The 18,610-nt window shown below is 39.1% G+C and overlaps 1 protein-coding gene across 4 annotated transcripts in view; it reads right to left on the bottom strand.

Annotated features, from left to right (window-relative positions):
• The window catches only part of Crybg1 (crystallin beta-gamma domain containing 1), a 244,754-nt gene that overhangs the window by 1,903 nt on the left and 224,241 nt on the right, over positions 1 to 18,610 (bottom strand). For all 4 annotated transcript variants that reach the window (XM_021236886.2, XM_004855440.4, XM_021236887.2 and 1 more), the window contains 8 exons: positions 13,907 to 14,033; positions 13,682 to 13,714; positions 12,484 to 12,596; positions 11,248 to 11,377; positions 8,206 to 8,345; positions 5,865 to 5,988; positions 5,280 to 5,438; positions 3,139 to 3,301 (listed from right to left, as the gene is read on the bottom strand). In XM_021236886.2, coding sequence (XP_021092545.2) covers positions 3,139 to 3,301; positions 5,280 to 5,438; positions 5,865 to 5,988; positions 8,206 to 8,345; positions 11,248 to 11,377; positions 12,484 to 12,596; positions 13,682 to 13,714; positions 13,907 to 14,033 — 989 coding nt within the window. The remainder of the gene's footprint in view (positions 1 to 3,138; positions 3,302 to 5,279; positions 5,439 to 5,864; positions 5,989 to 8,205; positions 8,346 to 11,247; positions 11,378 to 12,483; positions 12,597 to 13,681; positions 13,715 to 13,906; positions 14,034 to 18,610) is intronic.

The following is an 18,610-nucleotide window of genomic DNA, read 5'->3' as shown; positions in this document are numbered from 1 at the left end:
GCAAACCTGGCCGTAGTGGAAGAACAGTAGGAGTAGCTGTCGGAAGCAACAGGTTTTACCTGAGTAATGAAAACTGGCTTCATTAGGTCAAAAGGAGGGAGGGTTAAATGACATTGAGAAGTAAGCACAGGGACAAGAGGCACTCCCACTAGTGAGAATGGAATTGGTATATAGTGATTCTATCATTTAAGAAGCTAAAGAACACTGCACTGTAAAACCAGTATCACGAATCCTTAATTCTTTCACCAGAATATATGTAAGACTTTCCAAGGGTACTTACTAGAAACATCATATTAAAAACAGCCTCATGGCCTCTTTCAATGGAGAAGTCATTAACAAAGGAAAGGTTATCTGATTTTTTTTTTTGCCACTGTATGATAAATATACTTTCAGATAGTTTTTTTTAGCAAACCATCTGCACCAAGGCTCTACTCCCCAGAATACATCCTTAGGCCAACAAGAAATAAATATTCTTCTCTCCTTTAATGCATTAGAAGGTAGCAAAAGTCTGATAATTTATGAACCTAGGTAATTGGAGAAGGAAATACAGTATGGAATACAAGGGTAAGGTGCCTGGGGCCTTCTACATGTATATTTATGAGGGGAAGAGAAGTTTCCACTACCAGCAAATCCTACACTCTCCCCTACTGTAGCACAACGTACTCCACTGAGATTTCAGAAAGTACTAAGGGCACAATGCCTTCTTTTTACATTCTTTAGGATTATAGTATGTTAACAGACTTTTTTTGTATATAGTACATTAGTTCTAATTAGAATCCTAAAGACTAGAAAGGTCTTGAGAAAGAATTTGATTCATTCTTTTGCCTTTGGGAAAAACTTAAGTCATTTCAGACTTTTTTCCCTTTATTTGGTAACCCATGAGTTTGTACTAGACTACTTGATAGTACGGGGCAGCTAAAAAGTACAAGTGACTAAAGCTGAAGCACAAACATTCCTCTCCTGACGTCTACTGGAAGACTGGTAGGAAGACTCTGCGTACTTGGTTGAACAGTGTGAATTTATCCCCCAGTACTGCTTGTCCTACCTTATCTGTCACCTGTGTGTTCTGAGGTCCAACATCTACCTGCCAACAGAGCTGGTTACATTTGAATTCTTGGGAAGTGGGACTGAAGAAATTTTACAGTTTATATAAAAGAAATCACTAGTATTCCCTTTAACAGTTTATAATAGGAAGATAATACTTAGAAGTTATCTTTTCAGTATCTGATTTTACATAGTTTTCTGATTCATTTGCTTATAGTATAATCCTGCCAGACCTTTGATGTTTATTTTTAAAGTGGCCATGAATCAGCTTCCAATGTTGTCCTAACATACACAGTCTGGAATAATACACAAATGTCTACCCAAAAACTCCTTCCTCAAACCCGAGAAGAAAGACACTACATCTAATAATCACAGCAATTTCATTTCTTTTTTGGTTTTTTGAGACTGGGTCTTGTTATGTGATGTGGTTCAGGCTGGCCTTGAACTCATAGTAATCCTCCTGCCTCTCTCTCCTGAGTATTAGGGTGTGTGCCACCACACCTGGCTAATCTTCTGGCAATTTCAGAAAGTAACAAACTGTTTGGTTGTAGCTAATGAAAACTGCCAGGTGCTATGAAGTGCACCAACTGTGTTTGCCTTTCCTGACACACGACACAGGCTGTGTGGCCCTGTTCTCTCATGCCCAGAAGGTGGCATCCTTCTCCCACATTCTGATAAACTCAAATTCAGCGTAACAAGAAATGAAATGGCCACTGCAGCTGCTGTACTAAACTCTGAGTGTTTGTTAATGTACAGGACACCATCCTTGCTCAGGGGCCACAGGACTGATGTAGAGTACAGTTTAGGAAGGAGCTTTGAAGAGTTACAGTGAACACCCAGGTAGGAGTCACACAGCAGAGGCCCTGGTTGGGGAGTACCCCTCTTCACTTTGGCAGCCCAGTGTCTAAGGTGGAGCCTGCCACATGGTACCCAGTGAATACCACTGAAAGAAAAGAAATGTTCTGTCCCAAGATTTCAGTAGCCTTAACCCTGGACAGGGGAAGCTGGTTGCACCTGTACTTGTAAGAAACCCGAAGGTTTGCTCAGCCTTTTGGGGGGACTACACTAATCTTTCTAACTTTTCCTCAGAAATTCCGTTTTCCCAACTTTATCACATTTGTTTTCTCTGGGGATTCTGAAAACTATCTTACAGAGGCTGAGCAGGGCTCATGCCACAAAGTTAATAACAATGAAGGCCTGGGTCACTAGTTCTTACCCAGATTGAACTTTAGGTTGGTCATGTATAAAATGGGTATGTGTCTATCCACATTCTGAGAAAAGTTTGTACCAAACAATGTGATGGAGTTATACTGTATATTGCTATTCATTTTCTGAATGTTGCACTTATTTTCTCATATCCGGGAGTCCTACTTGCATTTTAAATTTTTTGGTTTCCATCCAGCCTATAATTACATTGCTTAATTCTACAATTACATTGCTTAATTTGTGTTCCCTAAATGTAGTATTCTGTGTATGTGTGTAAGTGTGTTAGCCACATGGAGATTACCAGAACTTACAGGTACACTTCTCCCAAATGTAGTTACCTAAAATTCCTGATGAAATGTTCAGGCATCATTTTCCATTAGTGAAGTGTTTTAAAAAACCAGACTACAGCTAGTTCTTTACCCTAATGTCTTAATTTTTAATGACAGCCTTAGCCTACAGCCCTGATTAAAGAACCAAATCAAATTTCTCCATAAGGTTAACGCCAAACCTAACCATTGAATTGATTTAGTTCTTGCTCAATTCAGTTTGTGGCTGGAATCATGGAAAGAATAAAGTGGTACCTCAGGTCACAAACTTAATTAATAGTACATTCAGTTTTCAAAAGTTAAGACAAGATTTTTCCTTAACTAAAGAAAGGCATGTGACAGCTGGTCATGGTGGTGGACACCTGTTATCTTAGCTACTCTGGGGACTAAGTCAGGAGGATCTCAAGTTTGAGGCCAGCCTGGTATCTTAACAAGATCTTGTCACAAAAAGGGCTAGAATGTAGCTCAGTGGTAGAGCACTTCCCATGAGTGAATGAGCCCCCAGGTTCCACCCCTAGCACCACAAAAAAAAGCATATTACAATAAAAGAAATGATCCTTACCTTTGATATCTAAAACTAAGTTTGGCTTCAACTTGCTGTAGATTCTGCCATCTGACTTCATGCACCAGAACTGACTGTCGACATTTTGGTCAAGCGCCAGGCCTAGTTTAGAGCCCGAGGTGACTAGGCTGCCCACGATGGTCAGGCAGCAGTCTTCTGCTATCTGCTTAATGGAAAAAGTAAAGTGTCTTAGAGAAGAATATGTACTTAAGTCTCATAGTAGTTAATGATTTTTAAGTTATCTTAGCTTCTTTTCAGGGCTTCTTTTATTCCATGAGGCATTTCAGCTTTTAGACAGAATCACTAGCACCACACAACTAATATTTTTGCTCTTTATTTCAGATAACATGAGTGATGGAAAGTTCTCAATTCTTGTCCATTATAAGACTTCTGCCCTTTGCAAGAGTCTCTGTATTACTATTAAGCCCAAGGACATGAAAACTGCCCACCATACACTTTTCCCTATCAGAAGTGACCGTGATCTGGGGCTGGGGGTGCAGCTTAACCTCCCCCCACATGGCCTGACCCCCTGGGCTATCACTGCAGTTTGGAGCCTAACAGACCATTTATCACTGTAAAACTTGAAATTGCATTTACTAGCTTCTTTTGTCTTTCCTTCTGATAAATGTCCCAAATTTTTTAAGAAGACATGCTATCCAGCAATGAAAAGAAAATACAAGCTCACTAGAGAGTCCTTTAGTGCAGAGGTTTTTAGAGTGCTTCTCTAAAATGAATCCACCCTTAATATACAGTCTGCCAAAAAAAGTATACATACTTCAGGGAAAGAAACATAGTATGTTTTTTTCAACAGACGGTATTACTATTGTGGGGGACCCTAGAGGATGTCGTATATTGGAAAAAACTCACTACACTGTTGGCCCTTAGAGAAGAAATTGAAAATGCATGTGCAGCAGTCTCAGTGACCAAAGTAACCCAAGCAGCCATTTGCCATTCTAATGACTGGAAGCTAATGGCCACCATTTTGAGGACCTTTTGTAACTACAGAGCCAAAGGTAACATATTAATCTCATTTCAATACATTTAGTATTAAAATATTTATACAAATTTTTCTTTTCCTGAAGTGTGTATACATTTTTTGGCAGACTCTGTATAAACAGTACATGGCAATCATATGCCAATAACACATAATGTTATTTTTTAAAAACTGTATTAAAACTATACTATTCTGCCAGGCATGGTAGTGCCTACTTCGAGCCCTGAACTCAGGAGGTTAAGGCAGGAGGATTACAAGTTTGAGGCTAGCATGGGCAACATTGTAAGTGCAAGTGAGACCTTATTTCAAAAAAGAAAACTATTCTGGGCTGGGGGTGCTTGCCTAGTCTGCTCAAGGCCCTGGGTTTTATGCCCAATACTGCAAAAAATTAAAAAGTGTACTGTTCTCTGAGATGAAACCATTGTGATCATTATAACATTCCATTTTTCCTCACTGGTCTACTGAATTCAAGTTGTCAAATAATATCACAGCAGTGTTGTAAGAAGCAGGCACTGAAGGCACCACTCTCTTGCCTTGCCTTCTCTTCACATTTCAGTATTACATCTGCCTCTCTTGTCATGCTCTTTCTTCCATGCACATCTGAACAGCCCTTTTGTTTACACAGGGGTGAATTCTCCCTCAAGCACACCAGCCCCAGGCCCAAGTGTGGTCTTTCTCATGAGGTTGTTGTAGCCTTCTGCTGATTCATGGCGCACCATGTTTTAAAAATAACAGGCACAAAAAGTGAAGCGCATAAAGTCTAAGAAAAAAGATACCTACAATAGAAGCATGAGCTTCTCTCATAAAATCTAACTACAGTGCACTTTTAAATGTCTGTTCTGGCAGGAGTGATGTGAGAGCGCAGTGGGTCATTTTCTACATACAGCATGAGCCCATAGGGAGTGGACTGTGGGGGGTTCCCTGGGACACCTCACCCTTCATTCTATGCTATTTCTATTACTATATAAAAATCAAGGATACAAATAGTCTATCTTGGTTCAATGCTGCATTCACACACCCTATTTTAAGTTCCTAAGACTGGTTCTGAACAGTGCTCCAGGAATTGTGAAAGAGCATCTATTTAAGGAAAGCTCAGAAGCATGGTAAAGTATTAAGAGACCCCATCTATCTAACCTTAAAAGCTCACCCTGCATTTGATGCATCCTTCTTGATAAATCCAAATCTGGTCATCAGCACCGACATCTTCCATGACCTGTATTCTAAGGAGCTTCAGATCCTCTAAGTTTCCATTGGTTGACATGAACAACCCTGTTGCTTTGTTTCGAAGTCTGAAATAAATTCGCTTCTAGAAGACAAAAGCCCCAGCAATAGTCACATACAAGGTGTGCTATTAGAAGCACTAAACAGCATTGATATTTGGAAGCCTCCAAAGTAAGGTATGGATCAGGAATATGCAATACCCACGAGTCTGCAAGGTTTTAAGATTTTCTCAATTATAAGAGTTTGACAAAATTTTAAAGTGCCTGGGACAGAGAACCTGCCTGTGGACAGCCCAGAGCTTGGGCCACTCAATGTTTGATGTTGGGTTTGACAGCATTTCTAGAACAGCTACTCTTGGTGCCACAGACTAAGCCCAAATATTGTACTGAAGGAAGGGAGCCAATTTCAAACTTTAAGTCAAGATTTAAAAGTTGTATTGCATTTACCAAAAAAAAAAAAAAAAAAAATTATTTCAGAAAAAAATCTATTTACAGCACAAAGAAAAACATACCTGAACAAAAGGTCGTAGAGAACCTATTTGTTTACAGCCAGTGAATTCATACCAGTTAGGTACTTCTGCTGGTGACAGTAGGAACTGCCGGCCTCTGTAATTTCCATATTCATAAGTAATCCATCTGAAAAAAAGTAAGATAACTATAGGAGGTGGTAATTTCCATTTGATAATGACCTTAACAATTACATTTTTAGGGTACTTTTAATTTCTGGACTGAACCTCATGCTTTAAATAATGGGGAGGAAATGGAACTTTCTAGAACACTGAACACAGCCATTTCTTGACAAGTAGCAAAATTACAGCACACAGGTATTTATGCTAAAAAGATCCATTCTTAAGGAGAAATGGTAAGTTTTTTCCTCCAGTAAAGCAATGAAAGAGTCTTTTAGTAGGACTCCCCAGTTCTTCCTGAGAACTGTTCATAAAACCACCTCAGCTTATGGGTCGATATGGATCAGATTTGCAAAGCTCTTATTGTATGACACTTGTATTTGCTGAGAATTAAAAACTAGTAAATTTTGGGGGCTGGGGATTTAGCTCAGTGGTTCCGGTGCCTGCCTCGCAAGCATAAGGTCCCAAGTTCGATCCCTGGTACCCAAAAAATAAAAGCTAGTAAATTTGTGTTTAAAAAAGTAATCTTCAATCCAGAAAAAACACTAAAGCTACTCAGGCTCCTTCCACCCTGCATGACGCTGCACCCCTGAGATGCACACACAGAAGATGCATAAGCCACCCACGGTCCTCCCCCACTGACACTTTACATCAAGAAAGAGCGTCCTCCACTTCTAATCCTGGAACTCTTAAGATGTTATCATTTTAGCCATCTTATCATAAAATTTCACTAAAATCTACTGAAAAGGATAATACACATTATCCTACTAGCTTAATATTTCTTAAATATATTTTAAGTTAACAATGGTCCCCTCCAACATTTGATGCAGTTCAGGAAGACCATACCTATTGTTTTATTTAAAAAAATAAAAATACTTTCATAAAAATACTTTTTACATTGATGGTACTTACTCATTTTTATATCCTATCAAAATTACTGGAAGTTTTCAATCTTTCCAAGTTGACTCTTAATTACTTGCACAGCATCTCTCAGTCACTCCCAGTCAGCTCCAAAATGAAAAGAGCTGGGGTCTCAAAGGGACCAGAAAAACCAGGTCGTCCTCTTTCTTACTTGCCAAAAGAGTGCTCAATAAATTTGCTGTGCTGGGCCAATGTGTACAGACCATTCCACTAGGAAGTCTGAGTGGTATTAACAGCAAAGCCCAACCTTAAGGAGATGAAAGATACTTCCCACATGGCTTTCCCCACTGAGGAAAGTACACTATGAAGGTGTCATCCTTAACCCTCACAGAGAATGAGGCATTACATATCAGTTTGCTTAAGATAACGTAGGACAGAAACACCTGATAGAACTTTACAGTCAGGCACAGAGAGACAAATATTGTATGATCTCACACATGAAATTTAACAAAAGTGAACTCCAAGAAGTAGAGTAACTGAAAGGTGGTTACCAGAGGTGGTAGGGAAGTAAACAGGGTGATGTTGGTTAGTGGCTATAAAGTTAGTCACATAGGAGGACTAAATTCTGTCCTCTTGCATAGTAAGGCCACTACAATGAATAATGTATATTTTAAAATAGCTAAAAGAAAGGATTTTAAATTGAGTTACCACAAAGAAATGATAAATATTTGAAACAATGGATGTTAATTACCCTGAATTGATCATTTCATATTATAAATATGTATCAAAACATTACATTGTACCCCATAAATATGTAATTATTATATGTCAAAACTTTTAAAAAGCTCAATTTTTAAGATTATCTGTTTTGCCTTGTGTGGTGGCAGGCAACTGGACTCCTAACTTTTTTTCTTTCTTTTTGTTTTTTTTGAGACAGGTTCTCACTATGCAGTTCAGGCTGACCTTGAACTCACTATGTACCCAAGGCTGGCCTGGAACTCACAGCGATTCTTCTGCCTCAGGCTCCCCAGGCTCCCAAATGCTGGGACTACAGGCGTGCACCATCACGCCCAACTACTCTCAGCTTTCTACACAGGCTGAGGCAAGAGGATGACTTGAGCCAAGAGTTCAGGGAAGCCTGAGCAACAGAGCAATACCTTGTCTCTTAAAATATTTTAGCCAGGCATGGTGGCATGTGCCTGTAATCCCAGCACTCGGGAGATTGAGCTCAGCAGGAGGAATGCCATGAGTTTGAGGCCAGCCTGGACTACATAGTGAGTTCAAGGTCAACTTGAACTACAAAGTGAGACCCTGTCTCAAAAAACACCCCCAAATTATTGGATTAACAATTTATTGGATCACTTACATGCCACCAATAACCCGAACAGAACGTATTTGTGTGTTGAATCCCAGGGATTGGAGATTAACTATTTCTGCATTAAGTTCAATCTTTTTTCCTTTTAAGTTTTCTCTCTCAAAAAGAATAATTGTTGGCTCGGAAAATTCCTGTATAGGAGCAAAAATAACGCATTATTCATCTGTTAAAAATTTAAAGCTTATGTGAAAATAATCTAGTTACATGGACCAAGCATAAGACCTGCAGATGTGACTTGCTTGTAATTCCCTTTCCCAAGCCTTTACATGCTCTGAAGCTGAAGAGTGGAAGAATGGAGGTGCAGGAAGTTTTTTCATTGCCTATAAAGGCAGGTTAAAGTCCATCATGTTATAAAGAAGGGGGAGGAATATCCCAGGCCAGAGGAATGGCTGTATGTGTGAAATTCAGCACTTTCAATGGAATTAATTTTTGGCTTAGACTTCTTTGGTGGGACAAGGAGGGGCTGGAAAGTCATGGATGTAAGTGGCGAGGTCCAAAGGCTGTGGCAGCCTGGTGTCTTAATGGTACAGTGGCACTGCCTGATCAAGGAGCCTGCAGTCTGCAGGTTTTTTTCTGTTTTAACTGGCAATAAGACAGAATTCTGTATATTCATGTTCCCACAACTTGGAGGAGTCATTGTCAAAGGAGAAAAAATAAACAAAAAACCGGGGTAGATGCTCCATGTTCAAACTGTCAGTCATTTTAAAGAGAACAGCACACAAGTCCACTGATTTTCAGAAAAATGAATTTCTGACCCTAGACTAAGCTCTAAAGATAATACTCCTAAAATCATAAATGAGGGCTGGGGATTTAGCTCAGTGGTTCCGGTGCCTGCCGCGCAAGCGCAAGGACCGGAGTTCGAGCCCCAGTACCAAAAAAAAAAAAAGAAAGAATAAAATCATAAATGATATAGCAAAAATGCATACGGGGGTTACAATTATTTCCCTACTGCCTAAAATATGTGGCAAAGGTGTGGCATTTTATGGCTTCATTTGTGGCTTGTGCCTTGACATGTAGGGAAGACTGTCCATTGGTAAACAGAGCACATTAGTGTGGGGCAGAGTGCATGGTCTAAGAATTTGGTTATATAAGCACACAAGGAGGTAGCAGACAAACTGCAGTAGTAGTACTACTTTGTATGTGTACTGCATTGTCCGCTGAGATGGCATGCCAAAAATGTGTTAAACACTCAAGTTGAGTATCAAAAAACTAAACAATTTTGAAGTATTAAATTACAATTAAAAATGTACAGGGCTGGGGATGTAACTTAGTGATAGACCATTTGCACAGTATGCACAAGGCTCTGGATTCGATCCCCAGCACCACACACACAGTCTCAATGTGGGTAAAATCTCCATTTCTTGATTAAGAATCAAAATTAAAAGGTAATTATCTCTAAGTATCTGAATAATGTGAGTATACATGTCAATTTCTGTTGAGGGGTGGCATTTGGAAATGTCAAATATATATTGTAGATAGCTAAAAGCTATCAAAATGTCTCATTACTTGTAAGCTAATGAATCTTACTACATTATTCCATATTTCACTGCCACTATTTTTTTTTTCTCAGTACTGGGGATTGAACTCAGGACCCTGTGCTCACCCGGCAGGCATGGCACCACTGAGCTACACCCCTGGCCCTTCTGCCACTATTTTCATGTCTCAATAGCATTTTATTATTTAAATAGGCAGGGATAAAATAAAGCCAACTCACTTGTTCCTCCTACCTTTAAGACTAAAATCAACTATGTTAAAAGCTTTTTTTGTTAGGCGTGGTAGTGCACACCTGTAAACCTAGCACTCTGGAGGCTGAGGCAGGAGGACTGCTACAAGTTCAAGGCCAGCCTGAACTAGAGAGCAAGATCATCTCAAAAAAACAAACAAAAAAAGCTTTTTATGAGGATCAGCTACCCAAGACGATTTAAAACTTCTAAAACAACAGACTTAAATATTTAAACATTATCTTCAATTTTATTATATTAAATATTGCTCTGACTGCATTAAAATGAAAGTTTTCTGTCCAAAAGGGGGTGCTATAACCTAGATTGGTACATAGGGGATAACCTGGGAAAAATCATCAGATTACAAATCTCTAAAACACTAACAAAAGACTAAAGAATTACAAAGAATTTCAGCAAATCTGTAACAAAAGATACAGGAAACTGACTTAAAAGTTGGGCAAAGAATATAAATTGCCACTTCACCAGAGAACCCAAATGGCAAGTGTACGAGATACCTATCTCCCTAAAGTGAGGTTACAAATTAGCCCAACAATGAGAGTATATACTTTCTACCCATACCCTCAAACTGATCAAACCTGGCCACAATATGAGAAGCAGGAATCCACCTGATTCTCGAGCAGCAGTCTAAAGTGGGGTCTGGCAGCCCAGAATGGAATCGTATCTGCACATGTGCAGTCCAACCCTCCAGCTCTGGATAGGTGAGACACTCCCACACAGCTCCACAGGGATATGCACATGAGGACTGAGTAAGTGGCAAAGGGTGGTGGAAGACTTGTACAGTTAGAACCAACAAACTACCTGCACATACAGCAAAATGGACACCTCTTCACATTTCTGAATGTTAAATACAGTATGTGTGTAGCATAATGTTTATATAAGTTAGCCTAAATATAGATTTTAAAAACATACATTTTGTAAGAATATTTAAGCTGTATCCCCAAAACACAGGTACCTGTGCAGGGGAGAAGAATGAAAGAAAATACTCTGCACATCAGGCAGGATTAGGAGAAAAAAAGGAAAGGGGCCTTTTGATCTAACCCTTCATGACTATGGGCCATGCCAAACCTAATGACAGGTGCCGAAAGTCTGAGAAGACAGCAAACAGAACAGTTCATATGTTATACACCTAAATAGAGACCAGAAGTTACAAGATGGAAAGCTCTACATCTGTCTTTTTCCCCCCTGCCTCCAACTTTAATCCTTAAGTTCTGGCTGCTGGTTTCCTTGCTCTAAACACCAGCTACGGGAACCTTATATTTCTTTAACACTATATGCACACTGGTATACTTACAACATCTATAAACCGAAGAGATTTGAAAGTCGCTCCAGGCAAGCATCCCATTGCAGAGAGACAAGGATAGTGACCTTCTTCCAACACATATTGGTTACCAGAAAAATTTTCTCCATCATATGCAACCCAGCTACAACAGGAAAAACCACATACACAATATGCAATTTGAGTATTCCTATTCAAGAAGTTTGACTTAAGTGAAATTCTTATTTTGAGGCAGTAAAATAAACACAAGCCTTGTGGCTGTTCATTCTTCTAAAATATCTGGATATATTTACTGCATTTTATCTTGTGACCAATATTCATAAATCATTTAATAAACTTTCCCACCTCTCAACCTGCCTTGTTCCTCTCATGGGTGCCATGATGCTCCCACCAATGTAGCTTCAGGCCCTCAAGTCCTTTGCTTGACAAAGAATCCTTCAGCCCCAACACTAGTCAGTCACCAAGGTCTATTTGTCCCCCACTCCTCTTTATCCTCGTTTCTAATACCTCTGCACTGGACCAGGAGGCAGAATACCAGAGTGACTCAGGCAGTCACTTGGCCTCTCAGGGCCTCAGCATTATTGATAAGACGGTGATTTGCCAGGCTTCCCTAGATGAAGTTTGTGGGTGATGGTCTTTTTTCCCTTAAATTTAATAAGTGCTCACTGAGGTCTAATTGCACGTGAGGTATTTTTCTGTTGTTAGAGATGCAACAGAGAACAAGTACAGTCTTCAAGTTTATACTCTAGTGAACCAAGACAATAAATGAGCAACAAAAAATGTACATGTCTGGCAGTAATAAATGAAGCAGACTGGGGGATAAAAGGGAACTGGGATGGAGTGGAGATACAGGCTAAGGAACTGTGAAACTCTGCTGTTAGTCTGTGCACGTGAACACAAAGCCAGCGCTCCATCACTCTGTAGTACTAGTACAGTTTAGACCGAAAGGAGCTATGTGTTTAAAGACACACTATTATTAGGCTATGTTCCTCATCACCTTTTGGACAGACTGCTCCGAGGGTTTCCTATGTTTCACTGACCCTGGCCTCTCCCCTTTCTAAGGAAGCTTTTGTAAAGCTGTTACTTTTCCCTGTCTTGTGTTTCCATCACAACTCACATATATGCTCAGGGAGTCTCACAGCCTGATCCCATCCCCCCAGCTCACACTGGCTTTGCTCCGTGAACTACTTGCTGATGGATGAATTCTATTTCACCCATGAGTTGGCTCTGCCACTGCACTGTTGTACCTACCTGCTTCCTAAAACTCTGCAAGACTTGGTAGAAAATGAATCATCAATTTGACTTGTTGTCTCTTCAAAACTTTGACTTTGACCTTGAAACTGTGGTTCCGAAAACAAGTGAATCTTTGCAAAAGTAAAAAGAAACATAAAATTATTTTCCTAAACACATCAACACATTCAGCTTTTGCAATGAGAAACCAAACATGACCTGCTAACTCTTGTTACAGTAAACTGTTATGGATTTTGTACATCTTATAATTTTCTACTTCTACACTAGGGAAAATTAGAAACATGTTGACTCCACCATTCATGACTATTTCATTCAGAGACATCAAAAGATGACCCCAAAACAGAAGCAACTTTCCAGAGAACATCCTGTTGTTAACAAGCTGTGAGGCATTTAAAGCTTTATTGTGCCCAAAAGTAATTGTTCATCAGTTCTAACATTAACACTATATTTTGGAAACATATAATATAGTTTCACTCCCTCTCAATGGAAGATACTTGCTGACTTACTAGAATCATGCATATACCAATAAAGGAGGCCACAGTGTTGTTTGTGTCTCTATAATTATGGCTGTCTGAACATTTCCATTAAAAAGCCTAAGTAACAGATGTAATACTGCAGTTGATTTGAGACTCAGCAATGAAAAGGCTTGAGTGAACCATATAAAATATCTAATGCAGACCCAGCAAACATGAAAATTCTTTTGTATTTATCACAATAACTATACGTTCGAAATATAATCTTATTGATATAAATTTATTCAGTGTAATGATAAAATTCAGCTTCACATAAGAAAGAATACTTCATAAGAAATATCTAGATATGGGTCAGTGCTATTAAACATTAAAGTTAATTTAAATCTTATTTCGGCCAGGTGTGGTGGTGCACACCTGTAATCCCAGAACTTGGGAGGGTGAGACAGGAGGATTGCCATGAGTTCAAGGCCAGCCTGAACTATGCAGGAAGACCCTACATCAAAATAACAACCCCCCCAATCTTATTTTAAATATATAATTATATGTGCAAAGTCCTGGGTTTAATCCCTAGTACCAAAAAAACCCAAACAACAAACAACTGTGTTTTCAGGTGTAAAAATGGGTACGACTAGCAAAATGTCTCAAATGTTTAACATTTTTTAATTAGGTTCACCTTTTGAATGATAATCCCTTAATTATAGAAAACAGAGTATTTTAAAAGTTACCTGATTTTGTCTCCTGGGGCCAGCAAAAGCATCCTATAAAATTTTAAAAGAGAAAAAAAAAAATACAGCAGACATGTTAAAAAAGGTTTTTCTTCCAGACTATTAGTAATTACTGCTTAAGTAACCTCAGAATATTTTCTGTACCAATTAATATTACATGAACCAGAAGCACAATTAAATCCAAAATTCAGTTAAGTATTCACATATAAAAGTATAACTCCTTACCAAACATATGGGTTGAACAGAAGAGATCTTACAATTTTTGCCTCCCCAGTCCTCAAAAGTGGTGTAAAAGCCTTTATCAAGAACATACTGTTCTCCTGTGAAGTCAGGATTTTCATAGGCTACCCATCTAAAGAAACAAAAGCACTGGTTACCATTCACATTGTACATATAGACTGTCACTCATCTGGGTAAATATGTATCATACAGAAACTTTCATTTGTTTTACTCATCAGTAATTTTAATATTTGTCTTTCCTTAAGCTTTTGGAAATGGATTTGTGTATATGACAAATCAAAATGGTAGGCAAATCCAGGTGCAGTGGGGCACACCTATAGTCCTAGCTACTTGGGAGGCTAAGGTGGGAGGACCGTGAGAGTCCAGGAGTGTAAGACCAGCTTGGGCAACATAGGGAGACCCCTGTTTCAAAAAAAAAAAGTGCAAAAAGTATCTTTATATGAATATTTTGGTATCTTCATTTATCAAAACCCTATTCCTTGAGGAAGCTCCAATGAAGATATTTCTCTGTATTTTTTTTCCAATTCTATTCCAAAGTAACAAACTGGACTTTCAAGAAGAACCTAGTTCTTTTAATAAGCAAGCAAGAATTCTTTTTATCAACTTTAAAATATATTTGCATAAAGATCTTAACAGGAAGCAGTTTCTGTTATACAACAATGCTGAAAAAAATGTTAAATGTGTATATATATAAATACATATATACATATATATATGTATGTGGCTAGGAGCAGTGGCACAGCCTGTAATCTCAGCTAATTCAGGAGCTGAGGCAGAAGGGTCCTAAGAGTGAGGCCAACGTGGGTAATTTAGTAAGGCCCTGTCTCAAAAATAAGGCTGGGGATATAGCTCAGTACCAATAACAAAACAACAAACAAGTATTTTGTTTCAAATAGTATTTTTAAAATAACACAAGTTTGTAATAAGCAAAAGTGAAGCAACTCACACAACCATTAAAAACCAATCTCTTTGGAATGTTTTCATTTGTCACCTTTTCAGTGATCTATACCAGCAAAGAAAATCAAAGTACTTTATTGACTTTATTTCCTCTCCAAATATAAAGTCTTTGAAGGGAAAAAAAGATTTTTGGTTCTATTATATTCAAGAGATACTCAAGAGCTCCTACTCAGTGAATTCCTTGCTCTAATGACTCCCATAGTTTAAAGGAATAATGTCTGTGTATGTATTGTATTCAGACCTTTCCAAATGCTAACATAAATCACTTACGTAAGGAGGTACTCACATGCATACTTTATAGATGGAGAAATCTAAAGCTACAGGAAAGTTAATTCATTTATCCATTCAGTAAACACAGACTGTCTATTTGCCATGTTCCAGGAACTAGATGGCACTAGGAACACTAAGTTGAAAAAGACAAAATTCCTGCTCTCTAAAGTTTGTAGATGGGTAAGAAGCACCACAAAGGGTTATGTGGTGTTGTGAATGAGAAGTGACTTGTCTGCAGTGACACCGTGGCCACATGATTAAATCTGTGTCCTCTAAGGCTCAACAGGCTCTCTACTTTGTGACCAGCCAGGCCTATGCCCTATAAAGTTTCTTTGCATTTACTGTTCTATTAAATCATACCTCAGTCTGCATACTTCACTATTAAAGCAGATTCACACTTTAAAAATGCTGATTTAATAAAAAATCCAGGTATAGTCATTACTAGGAAATGAACATCCACCCAGGAGAAAAGGAACAGTGCACAAACCTCAACAGTTAAGTAGCCAGTGGCCAACATCTGTACACTCACCCCTGGCCAAGTGAGCAGAGAAACTGCAATGAACACCAGTCTCCTTCAGAAAATATCCACCCTATTTCAGAGCCCTATTAGCAATTTAAAAACTTATTCTTTAGCATCACAAACCAGGGAGTTAGGAGGCCTTGTTCCATCTGTGGCCCTGACATTAACTTTTTTTTTTTTTGGTACCGGGGATGGAACTCTGGACCTTGCGCTTGTGAGGCAGGCGGTGGAACCACTTAGCTAAATCCTGGCCCGTGACATTAACTTTTTAACTGTGAAGAGGTCCCTTAACCATTGTGAACATTTGTATTTTCAATTGTAAGGTGGCCAAGGGAGTTGGCCACAGTTCCAGTGCCGACCTGGTGAGGTTTTAGGGGCACGTGGGCACCTGTGTTGCTGCCTCTGCACACACAGCCTTTGGCCAGTCACACCTTAGGAGGCTAAAGAACGGAGCATGGAGCAGAGTGGGGAGTACTGCTATGTGTGAAGGGACTGCAGAGCAAGACAATCTACTTTACAAAGACCAGGGCTTTAAAACAAAGGGTGAGTTCTATCACAAAAGTTAAGTGTCCTAGGCAGGGCTCTGTGTCTGTTAATAAATTAGAAAACAAAAGGTTGAAGGCTTTTTTTTAAAACCTCAATGTACTGGGGGAAAAAAGCCAGTGAGGATGGAGAGATCGCATACTGCACAGGAAAGGAGGCAGCAACTGGACAAGTCCCAGGGGAAGCTCTGTCCATCCACTTTTATTTTTTCTGATGGTGGGGACTGAACCCAAGGTCTACTCACTGAGCTACATCCCCAGCCTGCGCACCACACTCTTGGCTTTTTTTTTTCTTTTTTAACAGTAGTACTCCTCTATTTTCTGATAAAACTAAAACTACTTGTAGGTAAATACCTAATATAGATAAGCCTATACAGTTCACTGAAGCTGAAGAAAACAATAAAAGAAAGCTACTTGAAGTAGTAATGTTCTCTGTACGATGCAGCCCAAAACGAATCTCCATGAATTGCATATGTGCTGTAAGGGGGGTTCAGGTGACCCAAGCCCCAGATTACAGAGTCTGCTGTACCTGTGGATCTAGTGTCTACTATACTTGGGACTTGTAAGAGAATTCCTCACTGGCCTTGTTCAAATGTATTCTGGACATGTGAATCAATGATTCTCTGTTTAAAGACTGGCAAGAGGAGGAAAGTGAGTCAACTGTAAGCAGTAGCAGGTCCCAGCCTGTGGAATAACTGTTTAGAATTTGAGGGCAGCAGGGCAAACCCACCCTTCTGTGGAAGGCTGAAGGAGAAGAATTTAAAAGAATAGCACTTCTATTTTTTTATCCGAACCCTGAATATATTTCATTCTGCTCTTTATTTTAGAAAAATTACCCCCGTATCCATTATCTGAGCAAGAGCACAGTGCAGACTTAGAAACTGATGCACAGGGCTATGTGAAGGACTTCTTTTAACGTCCCAACAAGAAATGGAATCCGGTTGCTCCACACCTCAGTGGTGTCATGAGCATCCTTCCCGGAGGCTGTCTCCATGTCTGAGCTAATAATGAGTTTACTGCCTGAGGAATCTATTGCCAATGTGATAGACAATGTTGTCCTCGGAGACCTTTTCACAGAACAAGAATTTCAAAAACAGTTTTTTCTGACTGATTTCCATGCTAAGAAATGACTAAACTAAAATACTTACCATTCAATCTAAAGCCACTAATAAAACCATTTTCCTTTGAAACTATTAAAAAACAAATAAGTTAGTCTTCCCCTCTCATCTTGGAACACCTTCATATCTTATAAGCCCTAACTCAAGTTCTTATACCAAGTCTTGTCTGTCTTCAGACTGGAAATTAATTCCTCTGATGTGCCATTCCCAGAGCATTTAATCTCTACCTCTTCTGTAGCAGTAATTCCATTTTATATAAATACTATAACTTCTTTGAGGACATAATGGAATGCTCTGCACATACCAGACCTCAATAAAAATTTGCCAGATAACAAATAACAAGGAAGCAGCTGGCCCTGATAAGTACAGAAGCCCTTCCAGAGCCAAAGAATATAAAGAAAGTGGTCTGTACTTGTATGTCTGAATATGTACCACCTTTCCATTCTCTCCCCTACCAAAACTCAACTGCTACAAACAGAAAAAAACGAAAGCCTTAGCCAGGAAATGCAACCGGAAACAACTAAATACAGAAACATGTAAAAGCAACATTTTATAAAGGAAACTGATTACAAGTAAGCAGAGGCTGGGTAAAAAGGAAAGGAGACTGGCCCAGGGCACAACAATTCTACCTTTGCTAAAAGCATCAATATAGAAGTTCTGAAGGAATTCTACCCAGCACCCTTTGGCCTTCTCTGCTAAGGCAATGACTGGCCTACAACTAAAGGAACCAACATACCTGGTAAGTATCAAAATGCACAATTTCACCACACTGAAATATAGTGACTGTGGTCACTATATTTTTCTACTAAATAATTAGCTATTAAAGCAATCTAAAATAGCACAGAGCCACAGCCCCATTTCAAGGGACTTCTGCCTTTTGTAGACAGCCTGTTATTCTAAAATGACTGGACTCCAAAATAAGAACCAACAGAAGGCTGTTTCTGCTGAGATTAGAGGACCCGAAAGTTGCCGATGTCATTCTGCCAAGATGGCACCACAAGTAATAGCCTATACAAAATCTGAGCATGACTAACAGAAAAGTATATTACATTGTAGAGACATCTCAAATATCCAGGGTTACTTTGGGAGGAACCCCATGAAGTACAAATGGGTTGAGGTTAGACTAATTCAAATAGCTTGTGTTGCTCATGACATCAAAACACCTAACATAAAACACTTTCAACAGAACCAAGGTCAAATTATTTCATATAACCATTTAAGAACACTCTCATTCATAACAAATTAGAACACATGCCAGCCTGCATTATAAAAATAATTATGG

This window comes from Heterocephalus glaber, unplaced genomic scaffold, assembly GCF_053883595.1.
Source record: "Heterocephalus glaber isolate CG9 unplaced genomic scaffold, H.glaber_assembly_v1.0 deba00000942, whole genome shotgun sequence".
NCBI classification, from domain to species: domain Eukaryota; kingdom Metazoa; phylum Chordata; class Mammalia; order Rodentia; family Bathyergidae; genus Heterocephalus; species Heterocephalus glaber.
The sequence above is the reverse complement of the archived record's forward strand: the minus strand, read 5'-3'. Positions and strand labels throughout refer to the sequence as shown.